We start from the raw sequence: 22,198 nt of genomic DNA, 5'->3' as shown, positions 1-22,198 counted from the left end.
CAATGACTATTTTATTCTTCTCATCCACTTCATTTGTAACTTGCAATTCATCGACATCAGGTTCGGGGGTCTTAATTTTGCAGTGCTTAAAACCATTGATAATTGTCTGTGATTTCACATTAATTGACCAGACTTCAACTGTATTTACAGTTTTATCAATGACACTTATCTTTACTGGTTCTAAAACACGATCTTCTATCCATTTCAAAGTAGATAATTGAAGTGCTAAATTGAAATCCTAATAATACTAAAATATGAATTGAAATCCTAATACTATATTACTAAAACATGACTTATAAAATAAGAAATAAAAATAATAGTTTTTGTAACTACATCTCTATTAAGTTATAATATTTTTATAGTAATAAAATTAATTAATCCCACCATTATGGTTATAATGAGTTTTTACTGTAATTTGATCATCGCATGATGAGGCCTTGTAGCATTTCAAAAACTTTAACGTATGCCTGCATTTATGATATAGAACATATTTAATTTAATTGAAAAAGTAAATATATTATATATTACACATAGAATGATTAAATTATAATTCTAACTTCCAAATTAACTAATTACAATACTTTGTGACTACACCTGAACCGTCGACACAAATGACTCCAATAATATAAGAGCCCCAACAAATGGCCCAAAACTAGCCTGTGCACCACTAGACATCGAACATTCAACCACCCATGACCCAACTAACATATAATGAGGAAAACAACCCCACTACTACTTCCTTTCCTTCTCTCTCCTCATGCATTTTCGTTTTCTAATATATCATCCCCCAAAGCATCTCCATTTTTGAATCAATCCCCATCAAAAGTCAGATGGGACATGATCCTTTACTTCTGTTGAGACAGGCAGATGGGACTATTTCTACATAAACAAATCAAAGAATGGTATAATTACATTTAAACCACCCATATTATATCCACTTGTTAACACGAGCCTAACTACACCGCCAATGAACAACATTTTATTCTATTGTAACGCTCCTATAAGTGTCCATTAAACTCTTGCCGAAGAACCAGGATTGCCTTTAACATGGTATACATAAAGCTCATTCATATGTTTACCTATTCCATCCAGGACTTACTCTGGCTGGGGATTGCAGCTGAAATCCAGTTTACGAGTGAAAAAAGTAGTCGAAGTTAAGTCCTTTGGGCACCATTTCTGGATTGACAAGGCTGCATATTGTATGAGCTGATCCCACATTTCACCAAAAAAAATGTCAGCCTAGATAAGTCTACAGGCGAATTGGTAATCCATAATTCTGGAAGAATCTGATCCGTCCATCCCAACCAGCAGTTACAATAACCAGGCCCCATGCATGGGGAGAACCATGTGTGCTTTGTAAAGATGTATTGAGAAACTTGTACTGGGATTTAGGCATTGCAGACGATAAAACCATTGAGCTTGGAGGGAGAAGCTTCTCCTCAGGCCATGTCGCAGACCCCTTGGGCAAAGACTTCGAAAATATTCCATGGTTCAGTGGAAAATGTTCAGGAGAAGAGAATGGTAATTTGCATTGAGAACTCTCACCCAACTCAGATTGCTGTGACCTTCTCTCACTGCATCCCCAGAAGTTATCTGGAACTCCAAAGGATGTGGCTGCTCCTGATATGCTTGAAAAGATAGAGTTCCCACATGTCATCCCACACCAGGGAATGGCAACAGACACATTATTTGAGAAAAAACGTTCACATGACCAATTTTTCCTAGTTTGGGGCACAGGCCCATCATGACTAACATAATTCCACATGTAGACATTAGAGTCATCACTTGCTGAGACAACATGCCTCCCATCTGAGGTGAATGATGCTGATATCTGACTCCAGGAGTTATGCAGGCCTGAAAAAAAAAAAAAAAAAAAAAATGGGAGGAAAGAACTCTAAGAGGAGATGCAAGAGCTACCTAGGGATAAGAAGTTGAATAACACAATAATGGTCCAAAAACCAGAAAAATACATAGGTAACAAGGTCGTCTATTTTGCAATACGAATGCACATTGTATCAAATCATTGCAGCAAAAGAAGAAAGAAAAAAAACCCTCATACAACCAAGGTTTACCCCCCAAAAAAAATCATCGAAGCATTGCCACCCAAGGCTATGAACATTTTAAGCAGAGCCTGTAAGCTAACAAACAGACAACTTACTATATTTACACAATAGCTACTTAGTGAACAATACCTGACCAAGTGACATTCAAATAAGCAAACAATCACCAACCTCGAAATTTGTAGATTGTATCTACACCTTGAAGAATTCGGACTTGTGAATCAGCAAAAGTGACCATCATTTTAGTTGAGTCACCAGGAGAAAACTGCAGCGAGGATATCATCAATTTGTAAAATATTCAACACATAATATGAAAAGCTTGAGAACATGCACATCACATATGCCATAAGACGAAACAGACAAGAAAGATCACCTGCAAGCCAGTTATCCTCTTTAATGGAGATTTCTTCTTACTTTGTAAGCATACTTGAGCATACAGTTGTAGGCGATTATCTGATCCTTGCAAAACAGACCAGTTAGTGTTCACCAAAGCAACCCCCTGCATCATGATATGATATAACGTATCAACTTTCAAATATGCATCCATCATGAGTGACAATGGAATAAAGTTTGGATGAAAATAACTTCCAACTATATTACAACAAGGTTACAAAATCACAGCTCCAGGTATAAAACAATAAAAATCCAGCCAATCCACTAAGATTGAAATTCAAAAATGAATCAAAAGGTTCCATACAGCAGAAGCAGTTCCAAAGTCTATTCAGCACAAGTTGGATATAGGAATCACATGGATTATGAAGCCTTTATCCTCTTCTTTGAAAAGGCCCATATAACCGACAAACAACTTTGGCAAAGGCTGGAGGTTCCATAATCAGGTTTAAATATATTTTCACTTCACAAACACAATTAAATTACTCAAAATTAAGCACAAAATAGTTTTAGGAGAACAGGTCTGGTAATAATTAATAAACATTTACCTGACGCATCATAAAATCGACAATTCCCAGTCATGGAGCCAACAACTACACCCTGCATGAAAGGAGATTGTGTACTGAAAACCATTATAATCGAAAACATTAAGCTATCATTCTAAGAATATAATGAAGGAAAAAGTTCACCATACCTTTCCATCAGGACGAAAACAAAGAGCCGTGACTATTTCAGTGATGTCAATCCAGTCAACAACCTGGCAAACAGGAATTGCCCAGATACGTACCTTCCCATCTATGGAACTGCTAATGAAGTAATTATCATCCACAGGATTAAACTGAACACATGTGACTGTATCACACAGTAGCACAAAATTAAATCAAAAAAGGGATAAAAATAAAAAATGGCCCGAGCTATCAGTCAACAATAACTGATGTTTTTACACCAGATATACATTACAAAGAAACTCCAACAAGCAGAGAAGTACATACCATAATTATTGTGGGAAAAGACTTTGAGGCATTGGTCGCATCCCAATTGCCACAAAAGAACAGTTTTATCAACAGAGGATGACAAGAGATACTGCACAGAGTACAGGTAATTAGATACCCAAATATATTTCAAAGTGAATTACTTTTGAGCCTTCACTAACCTTATTCCTTGACCATGAGAGATCTAAGACCTCACCACAATGTCCAAGGAACTCATGGATTGGTCTTTCCAATATTTGAAAAACTTTCTGAGGAAAAATGACACAAGCTGAGTCTGATGTTTTCCGTACACCCTTCAATTTACCCTTATTCTCTTTATCCATGCAAACAGGAACAAGTTCAGAAGGGTTATTCGTGGTGAAGTACACACATGAAGGATCGCAATCAGCAGCTTCAAAATCCTCTGATCTCTCTGACTCCACCACTTGCCACACACGTACTATTCCATCTTCACCAGCACTCGCTAGGTATTGACCATTGGGACTAAATTTCATTGTTAAGATCGAACCCTCATGGGCCTGTACATCTTGTCCCATATAGAGAGCTGATAATTCCTTTGTTCCCTTTCTGTGAGATCGAACCCTAACTTTTTGAGTCCTTGCCCTGGTAATTGAGTAGGAATCATTGGCTATCATTCCACCATCCACAATGCAGGCTACAGAACCTAGTCTCCTCAACCACCGCTTCTTCACCTGCTTTCTTGCTGCTCCCAAAATGCCCCCATCTCCAGCATCTCTCTGCATCACTTGCTGAACCAAGGGGGTTAAACCAAGACTCCTCTCAAACTCCTCCACAGTAAGTAAACGGTTTGAACCCACTTCACGAAGTCTCCCCAGCATACCATCCTGCCCAAGTTCATCCACAATGAACTCAGTCCCATCATCCAAATTCCTAATTCGACATACACAATTCTCTTCTGTTGTCCCATCATACAATTCCCTCGCATCACTCGACCAGTGAGATAATGAAGACTGACTCGACGACAATCCATCATCAAAACTGGATGATCCTAGTACTGCCTCACTATTCTTAGTAAGTCTATCAATCTCCACTTCAACTTCGTCACAAGAAGTTATACCATTTCCAGGAGTGTCCCTCACAGTTTGATCTACACATAATGCCATCCATTTTAGAAATTTATCACGCCGTTCATGAATACTATTCGGATTCTTAATCCAAATTTCATATCCAAAACTACTGGGCAAGGTATTAACGACCCCGAAATCAGAATCCATATGTTCCGGACTATCGGAGCCCGAATCAGATACAGAGGACATGTCCTCACGGGTGTCAAAGTATTGATCATCTTCTTCACACAAGCTCCCCATTATTGACACTCACCGATTCCAAAACATTTCATATCTCAGTAAGCCTATTTCCTAAAAATATGAAACAGATAAATACTAATGCCTACAAATGCTCATGGTCACTCCACCGTAAAAAACGAACCAAAAACACAGACCCCAAACAAACGCACCAAAACATGATAATAAGAAAGAAATAGCAGTGTTAAAGTAAAACCCAAATCTAAAAACTAACAATACTCCATCCAGACAGATGAGTGCATATTAAACAGAGCATTGGCGGAGAAAATTTTATAAGACAATAATAAACAAGTAATAAGTAATAATTCCCCCTCAATAGAGAAAATATAAAATAGAAGCGAAACAAACAAGAAAGTGATTTTGAAGTGTGTAGTGTAGAGTTTGGGCACCTAAGGTTTTTGATAAGAACTCCGTCAAACAAAACAATCCTTCGTCATCTATTCATGGGGATTATTGGATTCACACCTCGGTCTTATTTTTTCATTTTATATTTCTTCCATATCTTGGACTTGTTGGCTCTTGTAGCTCTAGAGTCTAGACGTAGTTGGAAATTGGAAGGCCAGGGAGTTGAATAATCAATATGGACGGCTAGTGATAGGGCGGCTAAGGCCTGTGTTTTTGTACTTTGTACGGTTAGTTTATCAAAAAGGATTTATTTTATTAGGAACCATTTGTAATTTGAAATTAGGGTCATGGAGAATCTTAAACAATGGATGTGTATTCAGTATTGTATTGTGTTGGTGAGTGATGCTCTGAAGAAGCACGCGGTTATCCTTTGTCAACTCCTTATACTCACGTGCCACCTTGGTTGATTAATTAATGCTCTTATTAAGCTTTTTTCATTAGAATAATATATAGGTTAACCTAAATTACTGTGTTTTCGTTCACCTTGACCTTACCACAATGTTTAAAATTTGATCATTTCTAATGCATTCATCATACTGATAAAAAAGGAAAAAGGAAATGTTGGGCATGAAATAAATAGAGGATAGTAGGTAAAGATGGATAAGATAAGGCATTCTCTTATAACTTAATAATTAAGTACAATATATAATTAAAGAAGCACAAAATTTTGACTATAACATCTCAAATAAAGAACCAGAATTGCGTAATGTAGGAATATTTGCATGAATTGTCTGCTGTTGAAGCAACAACTCACCCGCAATTCGGGTTACATAAACAAGTGTTCAGAGACCGAACAAACCTTTACGTTGAAGGCATTATCAACTGCAAATATTACATGACCATCTATCAAAACATGAACACCGACTGATAACGTGTTCTTCACAATTACCACATTAGTTTCTCCTCGTGGCTGACTTGGTGTATTTATATTAATTATATCATGTTTTTGACACATTAATTCTGAAGATCGAGTATGATTGACGGTGATTGATGGATGACCAAACGATCAGGCAAACTTCAAAGCTCTTATATATTATTGTATTGTTTTTGATGAAGTATTAGCTGGATACTTAATTTGAGGAGATGAATCTACTCTAACTTTGCAAATTGCAATACAAATATCCCTTCTTCAAAACTAAACCTAGCTCTTGCAATGCATGACTGGCTGTGCATGTCGTCATTGATGACGGATTCATGGAAGAATATTCACTGATCCACTCATTTTTAATATAAAACAAGCCATGATTCTCTTCTCCCTTACTTTCAGGTCAAACCATAATCACAATATTTCGTAAATGGTCTTTTGGTGCTTTTAAGAGGGTGGATTCGTTCAGTTCATTGGTTATGCAAAATTTTGAATGCCCAATGGGCAATGGCAATGGTCACCAAGATATCCCTCTTTGTTTTTATCTTTAAATTAATAAGTTTATCTTTAGATGGTTTGTGGCCTACCTGTGCTTCGTTTCTGGGACATCATTAGGATTAGGATAATGAAGATGAAGATAAAAGAAATGTTTCATTTAATTTACACTCTTCGTGTCATCAACGCACGTTCACTACCAAAAAAAGTAGCTACACACTTTCAATATTTTTTGTTTGTGCTCCAATTATTTTATCTACAATTTGATCAAAGATGACATGATTGAAGAAGTCATGTAACTTAGACATGCCTGCCCAACAATATAACTAAGACAAGACTATATTTCCTTATAACTAAATTGGCAACTTGCACACGTCAAAATTACAAGTATTATTTAGACATTGACATTAATGTGCGTGGCGGTCCAATAAACCAAGATTTGGAAGCATACAAAGCATCAAGATTGTGATGAAGAAACGCCAAGGCATACCGGGCCACAGACCACTGCCTAGAGCCTATCACAATACATCGTCACGGCCACATTGGCTGCGTGGCAGCAGTTAAATTGACCGACTTTGACACTATACATTGGACGAAGCATTGATTTGATCGACACCAAACCATATATGAGAGAGAGGAGGAAGTTAAGCAAAACCCACATAATGATCTGTTTGCCATTGAGTGAGAAAGAAGAAAATATCAACACTTTTTGAGCTTTGTTCAGTGAACCTAAGCAAATTTATCTTAGCTCAGCCCCAATACTAAAAATTGGAATCCCAGTTGTTAATTGTCATGGCTTCAACTTATTTACTTAAAGATTTAAAAATGCTAATGCTGGGTACTGGACCATATATTGGATGGGTATCAGCCCATGGCCTTATGTAACTTTGTTGGGCTCTAAGTAGTTTGTACCTGGACCACTCTTATGATCGCAACTTCCTAGAGAGAGACTGAAAGCACTAATTTTCAACGAAGAAGATCATAAGAGACGGGGTGACCATTGTTTGTTTTGTCTTATGTATTTATTCAATTATTCTCACACATAACTGTTATATATTACAACCAAAAAAAAAGTAGAAAATGAAAACTAGTGACATGTACTGTTATAATAGGCTGATATCATCAAAAAGTTCACTGTTGTCAGTTTGTCATGAAGACGCAAGATATTGTATAAGGGATATTTTTTCTTACATACATGAAAGGGTTACTTTTGTTTTTTCTGTTATTTGGTTTATCTCATTCCTTAATTAATATGAACATCGATAAGAGCACCAAATATATATTCTTCTGATAATTATTGACCTCCAACATGTTAATGGGAGGGAAAGTAATTGTTAGAATAAGAGTGAAAAAGATGGAGAATATTATTCTATTTTGTGAAGGGAATTAATTTAATAATTTATGAATGAGTTTCATAATTGAAATCCAGTAGAATTTGATGGTGCTGGGATGAGATGTCGAGAACCCACCAAACCTTTCCTTAATTAGTGGTCAATTAGTTTAAATTGGGCCCTCGACAATGCATTATGGATAAAATTGCAGCAAATAGTTTTAAGGAATGGAGCCACGTACATCGAAGAGATCAGAGGAATGGAAGTTGCCAGGCAGGAACAAAAAGACATATGTGTATAAATTTGTAGGTGTAGAAGATGAAGATGGAGGGTGAGGTGTAGAGCACCAGAGAAAACTGGAATCTAGATCCATGTTATTCACGTTCAAATTAGCCAGCCCATCACTGTTAAAGAGAATAATTTTGCCCACGAAGCATTATCTATATGTGCTTTACCATAAGCCAATGATCATATCGTATTTTGATAGAAAGTGATTTGATGAGTGATGATTTGTTGGAAAGAATATGTTTTTCCAGGAGACAGGAAAAAGGTTGATTTTAAATCATGATTAAAGAATACTTTTAAAAGTAATTGAAGGAGTATAATGATTTTGTTTTCAGACAAGAAAACACAAGAGTTGGCCACGTACATTTTAGTTTTTGTAATGGTATTTATATTTAAGTGGTAAGAGAGCTGATTAAATTCAAAAGGAAAGGAAAGGAAAGGGAAGGGTTTGGTGTGGAGTGTCAACATCAAGAGAAAAAGCAGAATGAATTTTCTCTTCAATCCTACCGCGCATTAATTGGGTCCCACCATAAATTGCTTTTGTCGGCTCGGCTCTACACTCTCCGTGAACTTTCCTAATTGCGTCAAATTAAGTACACCCAACAACTCGTCACTTTTCTTTTTTAAAACCAAAATATTGCATTTTTGAATTCCCAAAACAGAAACAATATATACCAATACCATACCAGTTTTTACTTTACTCTTTATAATTATAGAATTACGTACAACAAGAACATATATTCCATTCCGTCCAGCAATCTACTTTGCTGGACGATGGAGGATTCCTTTAGGGGCAAGGAAGGGAAGGCACTTTGGTATTTGAGAAACATGAGCACAGAATATGGTAAGAGGAATAAAATCTTAATGTTCAGGATTGTCCAAAGTCCGAACAAATCCCAACTCCTGCCCATGTAGAGAGACACTGAAAAGGATAGTGATTAGTGACAAAAGATAAACAAGAATATAATTAAAGACTTTAATTAACACCATGCATTATCAGGTCAATAAAGAGAAACCCACCACAGTTACACTCATATCACACCCACAATCAATTTTTTTAATTATAATATTAAAAATATAATCAGACAAAAATTCTCTACAGAAAATAACACCAACATTAATAATAATATATTACGAGTAGTCAAAACAAACACCTCTTTCTCTCTTTTATAGTTCATAAAGTGTGCTAAAGCAATAGCATACCAACAATCTAAAACATTCTTTCTTGCACTACCAGCAGCTGCAGACAAAAGAGGTGAATTCTCTTTCTTTCTTTCTTTCTTTCTGAAGTCATCACTTCCTTTTTCATTCACTTTTCTTGATCTTCTGAATTTATGGATGCTGCTAAATGGCCGCAGGTGAGTAGATCTTGTTATCCTGATGATTTCATTTTTTTCATTCTTTCTTTTTTAGGTTTAGGATGAAGTTCTGTTAGCTATTTGAGGGAATTCATGCTCTATTAATTAATTTCTTCTTTAATTTTGTAGTTCGCTATAAAATAATTTCTTATTTATAGGTTGCAAATGAATCCCATTTCATCTGATGATGATCTTTTCTGAAAAATAAAATTTAATTTTAAACGTGAAAGCACAGCACTTTTTCTTTCTTCACCTTTTAATTTGTTTAAGCAACAAAGATAAAGGAATGGAAAAGCAACTGTTTTTTTTTTTTTTTTTGGTTGTTATATGTATTTTTTCTCCTTGTGTCTTTTCTTTTTCCATATAATTTTTAAGTCGGAAAAAGCCTTATGTGTTTTTATTTGTTTGTTTTCTCTTTCTTAATAATCTTATCCGCTGTAGCTTGATTTCTATTTTCTGATCATCTTTTTGTTTTGTTATTGAAAACTATGGTGTATCTTTTTGTCTGTCTAGAATTTTCCAGAGATCGGATTGGCAAAGCCCATGGAGGAGATAGTTTCTAAGCCTATGTTAGAGCGAAAGGCAAGACCTCAAGAGCAATTGAATTGTCCAAGATGTAACTCAACAAATACAAAGTTTTGTTACTACAACAATTACAGTCTCACTCAACCAAGATATTTCTGCAAGACTTGCAGAAGGTACTGGACTGAAGGAGGTTCTCTAAGAAATGTTCCTGTTGGAGGAGGTTCAAGAAAAAATAAGAGATCTATATCTTCCTCAACATCTTCTTCATCATCATCGGTTTCAAGCAAGCTCCCAGATCTAAACCCCCCAAACCTTTCTCACTTTTCTAATTCTCAAAACCCTAAGACTCATAAAGGTCAAGATCTTAATCTGGCTTTCCAAGTTATGCATGAGACTCATGATATGTCTCAATATGTTGAAGTACCCAAAACTGAAAACAACAACAACGCCAACAACACTCAGCAGCATAACTCGTCTTTATCTTCTTCCTACGGTACTTCGTCTTCTCTTTCAGCTCTAGACCTGCTCAGGACTGGAATTGCTTCAAGGGGTCTAGATTCTTTTATCCCAACACCCATGCCAGCCGATTCAAATACGCTATTTTCATCTGGGTTTGCTTTGCAAGATATCAAACCAACACTTAGTTTTTCTATTGATGGGCTTGGAAATAGGTACGGAAGTGTCCATGGGGTTCAAGAGAATAATGGTGGGAGGCTCAACTTCTTTCCTTTTGGTGAGTTGAAACAACTTTCGAGCACAACTGAAGTTGATCAGAATAAAGGACAAGGCGGTTCGACTGGATATTGGAACGGGATGTTAGGTGGAGGACAGTGGTAAAGAAATTAAGAAGACAAAGATATTGCCTTTCTTTTGATCTTCTTCTCCTTAATTTTCACATGGTATGGTTGTTTAAAGTTGTTCAGAAGCACTAACAGGAAGATACATATGGGATTTCTACTTTTATTTGTTTCATAGTCTTCTTTTTACCATTTGAACAATGAAGCTTATTTAGGGTTGGCTTCAATGGTGGTTTCTTTATGGATACTTAGTGTTGTGGAAAATGAAGATAGAAGAAGAGGTGAATATAACGCCTGGTTTTTCTGAGGGCAACATGGCCAGTATTCATTTATTCTTCTATCAAAAGTTTCTGAACTATAGGCAATCTTAAGTGTTGTATGGGTTTTCTTAGCTATGAAGTGAACAATTGATATGGGAGTCTGTAACAAAAAATATTTGCTTAATTAGTTACGTTACAGTTACAATCATAGCACAAAGTAATTACTAATTAATTTATTGTCAATATTCCATCTTTCTCTCTATCTCTCATATACACATAAAACTAGGTCTACTACAGTTTCAGTTCTGACAACTCATGCAACCATTTAATGATATTCTTCCAACCATGAAAACACTCCATGGATGAAACAAAGTAGAAGAAAAAGAACCAGTCAACAAGACATCATCTGGGCCGGATCTTTATGTGAACACATGATATAATTTGGGCCCAGTATTTGACAGAGTTCAAATGAAAACCGTTACCTATTCAGTCTAATTTGAAAACGAAGCAAATTGTGCTTAAAAAACTAGTTACCTGCCCCAACTAAAAAGCGCTGACCTGACCTGACAGCCGATCGTGTTTCTAGCAACCCTAATCCAATCCCATTTTTCATAATCATGACTTCATGTTATTTAAATTGCTTTTGTATGGAAAGATGAGAAAAACATGACTAATCCATCCATCTTTAGTCTTAGTAGGGACCTCTAAACATTCCCATGGGTAAGCGTGCCATAATTAATTTCTCTCACCAAGTCAATCCCCTTCATTACAATATTGCTATTTTATTTAACTTAAACAAGTTGCAAAGAAGCTTCACTTTCACCACCCTAGATGTCTCAATCTTCATCGTATTAGGCTGTATCATCCTAGGTATTAGGCTGACTCAATTTGTCGTCGTGTCCAACCATAACTGGACCTTTAAGATTTCTATAAAGATTTGCCATCCCTATTTCGGCAGCTCACTCAACTTGGAAGGTAGAAAAAGCGCTCCCTTTGCTGGCCATAAATAAAGTTGATGCCAAAGGAACCATCTCTGACAATCACTCTTCTTTTTCCACACCTCTCTCTCTCTGACTATCACCATATTTTAACCAACAAATACTTTAGTCTTTATATGTACAAGATCTATTTCCATTCCATTACTGAATAACACGGAAAGAGTGTCTAAAATTTAATAAAAATTACGTGTCACAGCTGGGCGGTCCTGACTTTGAATTTGTTTTCATCATTAGACAAAGACAGAAAGACGTTTGGTATGAGAACCACGAAATAACAGCACACTGAAAATATGTGATAAGCGGATAACAGCACTGTATTAAATGATAATCCACAAACAAAAATTATCTACTGTACAGGATTAACTCAGATACACTTATTATTCCTTCATTCATTGTCTAAAAGACAGCTTGTCATAGCACAAAAACATTACATAATCAAATATCATCATATCCCAGTTCTGCCTTCTATACAGTGATGTAACCTTTGTGCAGAACACAAGGATCAGTGGCTTTTAAGCAGGTAAACCTCTATCTTTATCGAGCTACCAGTACCAACTCACTTATCGGCATTGATTCCAAAAATCCGAACCTTGTGCATATTAGGGAACTTGGCAATAACAAGCACAATCACTGCAAGAGTGTTAAAAAAGAGCATTGGATGTTGGTAGTCAGTCGTGTGTGATGCTATCAAGTACCTGTTGAAGAAAAGATAAACGTNATATATATATATATAAACACTGTAATAAGCTTTGTCAATATAGACGACAGCCCTCTCAACTTAAATGTGTAGGGACTAAAAGTTATAATCTTATCCGAAATCAGTAAAGTAAAGTAATAAGTTAAACACGTTAATCTCATTTATTGTCATAATCATGTAATTAATTAGAAGTGTTATCAATTATCTGATGACTCACTTCTATAGAAAGATATTCGTGTTGGTAAAAAGGTATCAGCTAAATCAGTTCTAGATTTATTTTGTTGACTATAAGAAGTAGATTTCACATTTGGGATTTACATAATAAAAACTCTAGAAACAGTTTTATATTTCTGAAAATTAATTTTCGTAAGTCAGTCAATAAACAAATAATATTTGTTATTTCAAAGCCAAAAGGAGTAAATATTTCATTAAAATTGGGGACATTAACCCAAGAGTTGTCTATTTTAACTGGTGGAATTAATGCTCCTTACAATTTTATTTTTTTTATTTGTTCTTACCTGGGTAAATTTTAACTTCAAATATAATGAGAAAACACCAGCCAAAATAGAAATTGATGAATAGGTTAATTTTAGCCACCCAACTAGCGTCGGCATCAGATAAAAGTAACTGATATATAATCTGAGGTAAAGTTACCTGGATTCATTAGCGGATTTTACGGTAATTAGACATCAAAGGTTTATTTATTTATACAGTAAATTAAAACTTATTGTAGAGTTGATCTAGATTTATTAACTGCTTTTATGGTAATTAATGGCAAAATCAAAGGTTTATTTATAACCATTGTTATGTCTGAAAAGGTAGGACTAACGTGGAGTCTTGTCAGCATGGAGTGGTCAGAACATGGGAAGGTTCTCCGACCGTTCAGACATAGCCACGTCGCATAATGACGTAAGTGGCACGCCCTTGTCAGTACAGTGGGTGAGTGCTAGGTTAGCAAATTGTTGAAAATCGTCCACATGTCGAAACCCTACATAAGTCGAGGAAATCGCTCGGGTAGGTGAGCAACGAGATGCAGAGAAGGATTGTCACGGTACCCACCCACTTGCAGATTTAGTAATCATTACCTTGGTTCAGTCCACTATAAATATAGGCATTCCCTCTCATTTGCGGGATTGGCTAATTTTACGCTAAAATAGTTTTCTCTCTCTCTCTCTCTCTCTCTCTCTCTCTCTCTCTCTCTCTCTCTCTCTTATATTCTCTTTAAGTTGTAACTCAGGTCGCTTAATGCGACCTGACCTTACTCTCATTAATACAATATCAGTGGACATAGGATTCGCTTTTGAGCATCCGAACCACTTTAAACATTACCTTTCACCCTTTATTTAACTAAACATTCACATATCGCGTGTGACTTCTAAGTCCGCTTAGCATATCTCACGTGTGAATAGTTGGTGTCAAAATCAAACATGAACAGTTTGGCGCTAGAAGAAGGGCCTGATTTAGTACCTACTCTTCATCAAAGAAATCTCTGACGAATCGGTCCCACAACAGCAAATGGCTCGCGGTTTCAAATCTAAGCGAACCAATCATGGAAATGAAGAAATCCCCCAGATCCAAGAGGACACTTCCCCCAAAATGTTGCCAGTCCAACAAAATATCTCGGGGGATATTCCTTCAAGCTCGCGGCTCGACCCAACCGTCATGAGTTACCTAGAGAGGTTCAATAATACTCTTTCAACAGTCTGCCAAAGGCTAGACTGATTGGATCGGGTCGTGCCACCTGAATCCAATGAGGCGGTGCCACTACCAAAAACGCCTGTAGGTCGCGTGAAAGTGCAAAAAATGGCAAAAGCTCATACCATGCGCACTGCAGTGCGTCAGAGAAAGGGAAAGCAAGTGGCGCACAGCGAAGCCAAAGGCTCTGAGGGACTAGTGAACACCGACCGTGCCCTGGGTAGAATACCCATGGCATTGCGACTCGGCGACATGTTGCAGCATGAGCCATCCCGTACCACGTCGTACTCCCACTCCCACAAAAGTGCAAGCGGGGAGATTCCCAATATCGCCAAAAGGACGACTTCAATCGTCATTGTGCAGGGGATTCCCATCGTCCGTGGGTCAGTTCGTACCACCACGGAGGTCAGGAATACTACCCGAATCACTCGATGCAATCACACGACTCTAGCCAGTGTGTGCCGAGATTAGCCGGAGCTTCCGGCTGAGGTGAGGAAGAGTTTAATTTGTAGTCTTTCCTTAATCGCAACCGTAAGGGTCGAACCCACGTTGCTGAAAGTAGGTAGCTCCGCTGCCTCAAATTGAGGAGTTATAGCGAGCTCTAGATCAGCTTAAGGCTCAGCGGCATGAGCAAGGGTAGGTCGTAGAGGCGTCTCCCTTTTCTCCGGTAGTATTAGCTGCCCCTTTCCCATCAAGATTTAGAATGTCCGACATGCGAGCATTCGATGGAAATTCTGATCCACAGGATCATTTATACGAGTTCAACGACCTCATGGAACTCACAAAGTCTCTGACTTGGCGAAATGCCGCTGTTTGGTAGTAACCTTAACTACCCAAGCCAAGCAATGGTTTAGGTCGCTCCTAATAGGATCATTCAGCTCATGGCCTCAAATGAGCTCGACATTTCTAAGGCACTTCTAGGTAAACATGAAGTTTTCAATGCCGCTGAGCTACCTGAGCAATATACGGCAAGAAATGGATGAATCTCTCCAATCTTATATAGATAGGTTCCACAAGGAGCTCCACAAAGTGGCTCATACTCCCGAAGAGTCTGTTCAGACTCTCATCATTGCAGGAGTTCGTCCGCAGACAGACTTATGGAAGGAATTGCAATCTAAGGATGATGTTTCCCTCAATCGCTTCTACAACCTTACTAAAAAGTACCTCCGTATTGAAAACTTCGTGGCTGCACTCAACCGCCACGACCTTGGTCCTTCGGGCAGTGCTCCCAACCAGGGGGAGAACAGGAGGACTGATCGCAGAAGGGCTAATGATGATCAGCAAAAAGGAAAGAAACAACAGTATGAGCCCAAGAAATCTTATGCACCAGTTCCCCATCGCGATCGCGACAAGAGTCAATACACCCCCATGAATACCTCGATATCGGCTATTCTGGATAAATCAGAAGAGGCCGGTTTGCTCAGAGAGCCTGAGCCTATGAAGAATCCCACGTTGGCCATAAACAATAAAAAGTATTGTCGTTATCATCGGGATAATGGACACCACACCGATGAGTGTCGGGCCCTCAAGCAAGCAATTGAGAACCTCATTAAACAGGGGCACTTCAAAGAGTATGTTGATGACTCAGCTCCCGTTCGGGAGAAAAATCAAGAGAAACCAGGGAAGAGGCGTCGTGGTCGCAAAGGTCTCTACTGTGTAGGGATCATCTTTGGAGGGCCACACATCGCCGGAAATTCTCGAGGTGCCCAGAAAAGGTATGCTCACACAGCTCGTCATGACCCCATAAATGTGATGAGCACTACGCCGCAACCCACCAAGGTTCGAAGGGATGAGGAAATAACCTTCTCCGAAAAGGACGTAGTGCGATTGCATCATCCCCACGACGATGCTCTCATCATCGTGCCTGAAATAGGTCAGTGCGAGGTCCACAGAATGTTGGTAGACAATGGAAGCGCCGTGAACATCTTGTTCCAACGAGCCTTCGAGAAGATGAAAGTAGACGAGGCAGATCTGAAACCTGCCTCTATCCCTCTATATGGTTTCACCGAGGATCATTTGATTCCTAAAGGGACGATCTCGCTCCAATTCACGTTAGGAGAGACCAACGAGATGACCAAAATGACTGAGTTCTTAGTAGTGGACTGTCCATCCACTTTTAATGACATCTTGGGACGACCTCTACTACGAAGCTTCAAAGCAGTCACTTCAATCTACCATCTAAAGATGAAGTTCCCCACCCTAATGGGGATAGGGGTAGTAAGTGGATCTCAACGCGCATCTCGCGACTGCTACGTAAGGGCAGTGCAAATGGTGTGCAAGGGAAAAGGAACTCCAATCGGTATCCCTGAGCAGGCAATGACAATCAGTAGGATTGAGCCACAGCCTGGCCCGGTTAAGGATAACCTGGATCCTTGTATCTAGGAATGCCCTGGCAGTGGGTCGATCAAGGACCTATCTGAAGTGTCGGTCGATCAAAGCAAGCCAAGCCGGGTGTTGAGAATCAGAAGTAATCTCAACCTTCAACTCGCCAACGACTTGACAAGTTTCCTCAGGGAAAATATCGACTTATTCTCATGGACTCACGCCAACATGGTCGGGATCAGCCTATATATTATATACCATGTCCTGAATATTGATAGTGCGGTCAGGCCGGTTCGCCAGAAGAGAATAGCAATGGACCTCGAGCGATATGCTGCCTTGAAAGTTGAGGTAGATAATCTCCTTTTAAACGGATCCATCCAAAAGGCACTTTAACCGAGTTGGGTTGTCAACCCGGTCTTAGTAAAGAAGCCTAACGACAAATGGCGGACCTGCGTTGACCGACCTGAACAAAGCATGTCCGAAGGATAGCTTTCTCTTGTGCAGGATCGACCAGCTCGTCGATGCCACCTCTAGGCACGAGCTGCTGAGTTTCATGGATGCATACTCGGGATATAATCAGCTTCTGATGTACGCACTGAACGAAGAACATACCTCCTTTGTTATAGATCGGGGGTTGTATTGCTATAAGGTTATGCCCTTTGACCTAAAGAACGTTGGGGCGACTTACCAGCGACTAGTTAACCGAATGTTTTCCGAACAAATAAGAAAATCGATAGAAGTCTATGTTGATGACATGCTAGTCAAATCACATGTCGGTTCAGATCTCGCTAAGATATTTGGTATACTCCGAAGGTACAGAATGAAGCTCAATCCTCTCAAGTGTTCGTTCGGAGTATCCACAGGAAAATTCCTAGGATATATGGTTAACTAGAGGGGAATAGAAATCAACCTTGAAAAGATTCAAGCCCTCCTCGATATGAGAAGCTCGACCAACCAAAAACAGGTTCAGAGTCTCAACGGGAGAATAGCAGCTCTCAGTCGCTTCATATTAAGGGCAATAGATCGCTACTTGTCATTTTTCAATATACTCAAGGCCAACAAAAAGTTCGAGTGGACTCCGGACTGCGAACAGGCTTTCCAGCGCATTAAAGAGCACCTCGGAAAGCCACATCTCCTATCCAAGCCTTTCCCTCGGGAGATTCTTCTTATGTATCTGTCCATCTCTCAGCATGCGGTTAGTCTAGCCTTAATTCGAGAAGAAGACAGAGTCTAATGGCTGGTACATTATGCGAGCAGGCAACTGTTGGACGCTGAGATACAGTATCTAGAGATGAAGCGATTAGCTTATGTCTTGCTAATCGCCTTCAGGAAGTTGCGACCTTATTTCCACACCCACAATCCACGTATTGACCAATTATCCGCTCAAGAAAGTCCTTTAGAAGCTAGAAGCTTCAGGTAAGTTGCTCTAGTGGACGATGGAACTAAGTCAGTTCAATCTACAATACAGATCAAAAGTAACCATTAAAGGGCAAGCTGTTATCGATTTCATCTCGGAGTTTACATACCAACCGACTCAAGAATTCGAGCAACAGGCCAGTGAAGTCACCTAGAAAACTGTCCAGAATCTAGCTACCTAGAGCCTCTATGTTAACGGTTCCTCAAATAGGAGGAGGGCCGGGGCAGTCCTTCTTCTCCTTAGTCCCAAAGGGACTCGCATCCACGGTATTCTTCAGTTTGGGTTCAAAGCGACCAACAACGAAGCCGAGTATGAAGCATTACTCACTGATCTGTAGTTGGCCAAAGAAATAGGGTTGACCACGATCAGTATTCACAGCGACTCTATGCTGGTTGTTAACCAGATCTTGTGGGAATATTAGGCCAGGGAAGAAAACATCATCAGTTATCTGAAGAAAGCTAAGGCCGCACTCGAGTCTTTTAAGCACTTCACAATCTCGCAGATTCCTAGAGACAGTAATTCTGTAGCGGATGCCTTGGCAAAAACATCTTTGTCGCTGGACTCAGATGCACCAGAGTATATTCCTGTTCGATACATAGAGATCCCTAATATCAATTCGCCCGAACAGGCAGTGGCTGTAACAGAATCAATTTCCTAGATGACCCTAATTATTCAGTATCTTTAAGATGGGACCTTGCCCAACGACAAGATCGAGGTAAGAACCCTGCGAACTAGAGCTTCTTGTTACATACTTATAAGGGATCAATTGTACAAGCGAGGGTTCAGCACCCCTCTCCTCCGATGTGTCACCAATGAGGAAGCAGACTATATCATGAGAAAGATGCATGAAGGGATCTGCAGTAACCACACTGCCGCGCAATCCCTCACTAACAAAGTTGTTCGTCAAGGGTACTACTGGCCCCTACTTCAAAAGGATACCTTCAACTTTGTAAAAAAATGTGACAAATGCCAATGGTTTGCGAACATACCGCAAGCTCCTTCCCACCAACCAATAAGCATGATAAGCCCTTGGCCATTCTCCATGTAGGGGATTGATCTTATTAGACCAATGCCAGCCGAAAAGGGAGGGGACAAGTATGCAATGGTCGCGGTGGATTACTTCACCAAGTGGGCCGAAGCTGAATCATTGGCCGCGATCACTACCAAAAAGCTCAAGGATTTCGTCTTCAAAAACATAGTATGCCACTACGGAATTCCTCATACACTCATCTCTGACAATGGGAAGCAGTTCGACAACGAGGAATTTAAGCAATTTTGTGATGAGCTGGAGATACATAAAAAATTCGCCTTAGTTGCAAGACCGCAAGCCAATGGTCAGGTTGAAGCTGTCAACAAAACCATCAAACATACTCTAAAAGCTAAGCTTGGCGCTGCCAAGGGTAATTGGGTCGACGACCTCCTAAAAGTCCTATCGGCATACAGGACAACTCTGAGAACCTCTACTTTAGAAACATCTTTCTCACTAATGTAAGGCTGCGAGGCAATGATCCCAATGGAAGTAGGAACTGGTTCACTTCGAAGAGACCTGTTCAGTGAAGCAGACAATGAAGCACTTATACGTGCAACTCTAGATTTAGTTGAAGAACATTGCGGCAAGGCTTAGCTAAGGATAGTAGCCTACCAGCAACGCGCAAAAAGATTCTTCGACTCTAAAGTTAGGAGAAGAGACTTCCAAGTCAACAACCTAGTTTTGAAAGAAGTTCTTCTCGGTACAAGAGAACCAAGTGCAGGAGTATTGGAGCCAAACTGGGAAGGCCCATACCGCGTCACTAAGGTGATACTACCGGGGACTTATCACCTCAAAAGGCTCAACGGTTCTGAAGTATTGCGAGCTTGGAATGTTGAACATCTTCGCCCCTATTATTAGTAATTCCGAACTCCTTGTTTTTATTTTCTTGTAAAGAGTTACTCTTATTAAGCTTTATAAATAAGGCCACTCTTATGTAATATTGTTCCTCGCATATGTACCTTTCTGTTCGCATATATAATATTTGTACAAGTGCTATCACAAATAGTTAGAGAGCGACCTTATGTCCACATGTGTAATGTTTGCGAGGCACGAAAGATTATAAGTACTCACAAATGATTAAAGAAATAGTCTCTTTATTGATTAAAGGTAAATGCAAGTACAAATGTGCGAGCACATGCACGGTTGTGAAAAAGAATAGTAGAAACAATCACTAGCCTTCGTTCCCAGGCCCTGAAGGTGTGACCTCGGTGTCTCCAGGTTGGTTGTCGACCGCCTGGTCAACTGTCGGTTCCTCCAAGACATATTCCTTCAGATGCTCATCTTCTGGATAAGGCCCTTGACCTTCTTCCTCATCGTCAGCCTACGACATGGAAGCGAGGATCCTCTGGTAGTCATCCGGGAGATCGGTGAGGTCCATGTTTGGATTCTTTGGTCATAGGGCATAAATGGACTGAATTGACCAGTCAGCGACTCTCCTCTCAATTTCCAGTTCTTGTCGGTTCATCTCTTTGGTCAACGAAGCGACACGCCCCTGGGACAATTCGAGTTCCACCTCAAGTGCCCACCTCTGCTTCTTAGTGGTTTCCCACAACCGCGCTCTTTCTTCTTCTGCTCGCAAGGCCCAATCGGAGTTCGCTTGTAGTTCCAGCTCTTTCTCACCAACCTCCTTGGTAAGCCTGGCCACTGTCCTTTGGAGCTCTTTGACCTCCTCTCCCCTCTTTTCCAGCTCGGCCTTCTGGAAATCTACCATGCAGAGCACAGCATTCCTCTCTTCCCCTGAACGATGGACAGATTTATCTCCTTCTACACAGCATCTAAGTCTCATTTCAGTTGTGCGTTCTCCTCTTTCAGCTCGACGAGCCCCCTAGCGGCTTACAGTTGGGTCTTCTGCTAGGTCAAGTGCATAGCGAGCAAAGACTGCATAGTGAAGGAAACAAGGGGTTAAGTTCTATTTCATTGAAAAAAAACAAGTATAAGAAAGTCCTCGATGAGGACGAACCCTCTTACCTGGCTTTGCAGCTAGAATGCAATGGTCATCATGTCCATAGGGTTAGAAGCCACGAACTGTTCAAAGGCCTCAATGAGCTGGCACTCTAGGAGGGTGAACATAACCTGTTGCAAGTGTTTCGGGAATTGCCCCATAGAGTCCAACATAGGCGTGCCAGCTCCCGCAGTAGGTGGCGTTTCACCCACCATTTCTTTACCCGCTCTCCTCCTAAGAGCCGCAGTCTCCCCTTACCCCCTACATGAACCCTCAGGGGCAATTGTAATGCCGGTCGCACGCTTGGAGGGCTTTCCCAAGCGAAAGGCCTGGTAAGGCTGCGACCTCCCAAGCTACATGCCCAAGCCCTTCGGCTTGGACTCTAATTCCTCGAGCTGCAGCTGCTTCATTTTCTTGGATTTTTGGGCCACAATCTTTTACTTAGGACCAGCAGCCACAGGCTAAGGAGCGTCAGTTGGCTGTTCGGTGGGAGTTGGTGCCCCCGCCGGTGTTCCTTTGACAGGGGTACCGTTGGGCCCGCCTCGGCTGGTCTCGTGGCACCGACCCGAGGAAAGGCGAACCCCCTAGCTCTTAGCGATCTAGGCACTTTGGGTGGCATGGTCGCTGCATGCAAGTATCGTTACTGAAAGAGTTCGCTGCATGCAAAAAAAAAAAAAAATAATAATAATAATAATAATAATAATAAAGATTGGCTAAGGCTGCAGACACTTACGAAGAACGGGTTCCAAGGTCGCTTTGGAATTAAAAAAGTCATACTTCCTTGAGTTAGCGGTCGTCACGAGCAGTCTCGCGTCGTGACTTTGATCGGGTAGGTGACCAAAAGCTGTTATTCGATTAAAGTCAGTAAGAGCCATCAACCTAGTCGTCTTGTTCACTATAGAGAAACGGAAAAGTTCGTTAGCAAAGATTTAAAGAAAAGAAAAATTCACCAAGTAAAGAAGGGAAGACCTACTTGGCTCCCTAAAATGGCAAATGCCATCGTAATTGA

General features: G+C 39.9%; 2 protein-coding genes across 3 annotated transcripts; one reads left to right on the top strand and one right to left on the bottom strand.

Annotated features, from left to right (window-relative positions):
* Positions 1-769: 769 nt before the first annotated feature.
* LOC116144173 lies at positions 770-4,770 on the bottom strand. The gene is made up of 7 exons (XM_031429630.1): positions 3,604-4,770; positions 3,443-3,533; positions 3,145-3,302; positions 2,999-3,050; positions 2,434-2,513; positions 2,232-2,325; positions 770-1,854 (listed from the first exon to the last, which is right to left on the bottom strand). The coding sequence occupies exons 1-7, from the start codon at positions 4,768-4,770 to the stop codon at positions 1,250-1,252; spliced, it is 2,247 nt and encodes a 748-aa protein (XP_031285490.1). The 3' UTR covers positions 770-1,249.
* Positions 4,771-9,301: 4,531 nt separating this feature from the next.
* LOC116144288 (dof zinc finger protein DOF2.5-like) lies at positions 9,302-11,306 on the top strand. 2 transcript variants are annotated; one of them, XM_031429760.1, is made up of 2 exons: positions 9,302-9,403; positions 10,020-11,306. In XM_031429760.1, exon 2 carries the CDS (start codon positions 10,050-10,052, stop codon positions 10,866-10,868), a length of 819 nt encoding a protein of 272 aa, XP_031285620.1. In that variant the 5' UTR covers positions 9,302-9,403; positions 10,020-10,049; the 3' UTR covers positions 10,869-11,306. The 2 variants fall into 2 exon arrangements, with proteins under 2 accessions (XP_031285620.1, XP_031285619.1); XM_031429759.1 differs by having other exon boundaries at positions 9,348-9,506.
* The last annotated feature ends 10,892 nt before the right edge of the window (positions 11,307-22,198 follow it).

The sequence above is a fragment of the Pistacia vera genome, unplaced genomic scaffold, assembly GCF_008641045.1.
Source record: "Pistacia vera cultivar Batoury unplaced genomic scaffold, PisVer_v2 Contig44, whole genome shotgun sequence".
Taxonomy (NCBI): domain Eukaryota; kingdom Viridiplantae; phylum Streptophyta; class Magnoliopsida; order Sapindales; family Anacardiaceae; genus Pistacia; species Pistacia vera.
This window is presented reverse-complemented; position numbering and strand designations above follow the sequence as displayed.

What these genes read in the sequence shown, in the direction of transcription:
- LOC116144288 (XM_031429759.1), top strand. Translation starts at nt 9,483, where the DNA reads ATGGATGCTGCTAAATGGCCGCAG. An exon ending in ATGCTGCTAAATGGCCGCAG is followed by an intron (nt 9,507 to 10,019) that starts GTGAGTAGATCT and finishes TTGTCTGTCTAG; the next exon opens with AATTTTCCAGAGATCGGATT.
- LOC116144173 (XM_031429630.1), bottom strand. Translation starts at nt 4,770, where the DNA reads ATGGGGAGCTTGTGTGAAGAAGATGATCAATACTTTGACACCCGTGAG. An exon ending in GTTTTCGTCCTGATGGAAAG is followed by an intron (nt 3,051 to 3,144) that starts GTATGGTGAACT and finishes CCTTTCATGCAG; the next exon opens with GGTGTAGTTGTTGGCTCCAT. An exon ending in TACAATCTACAAATTTCGAG is followed by an intron (nt 1,855 to 2,231) that starts GTTGGTGATTGT and finishes TTTTTTTTTCAG; the next exon opens with GCCTGCATAACTCCTGGAGT.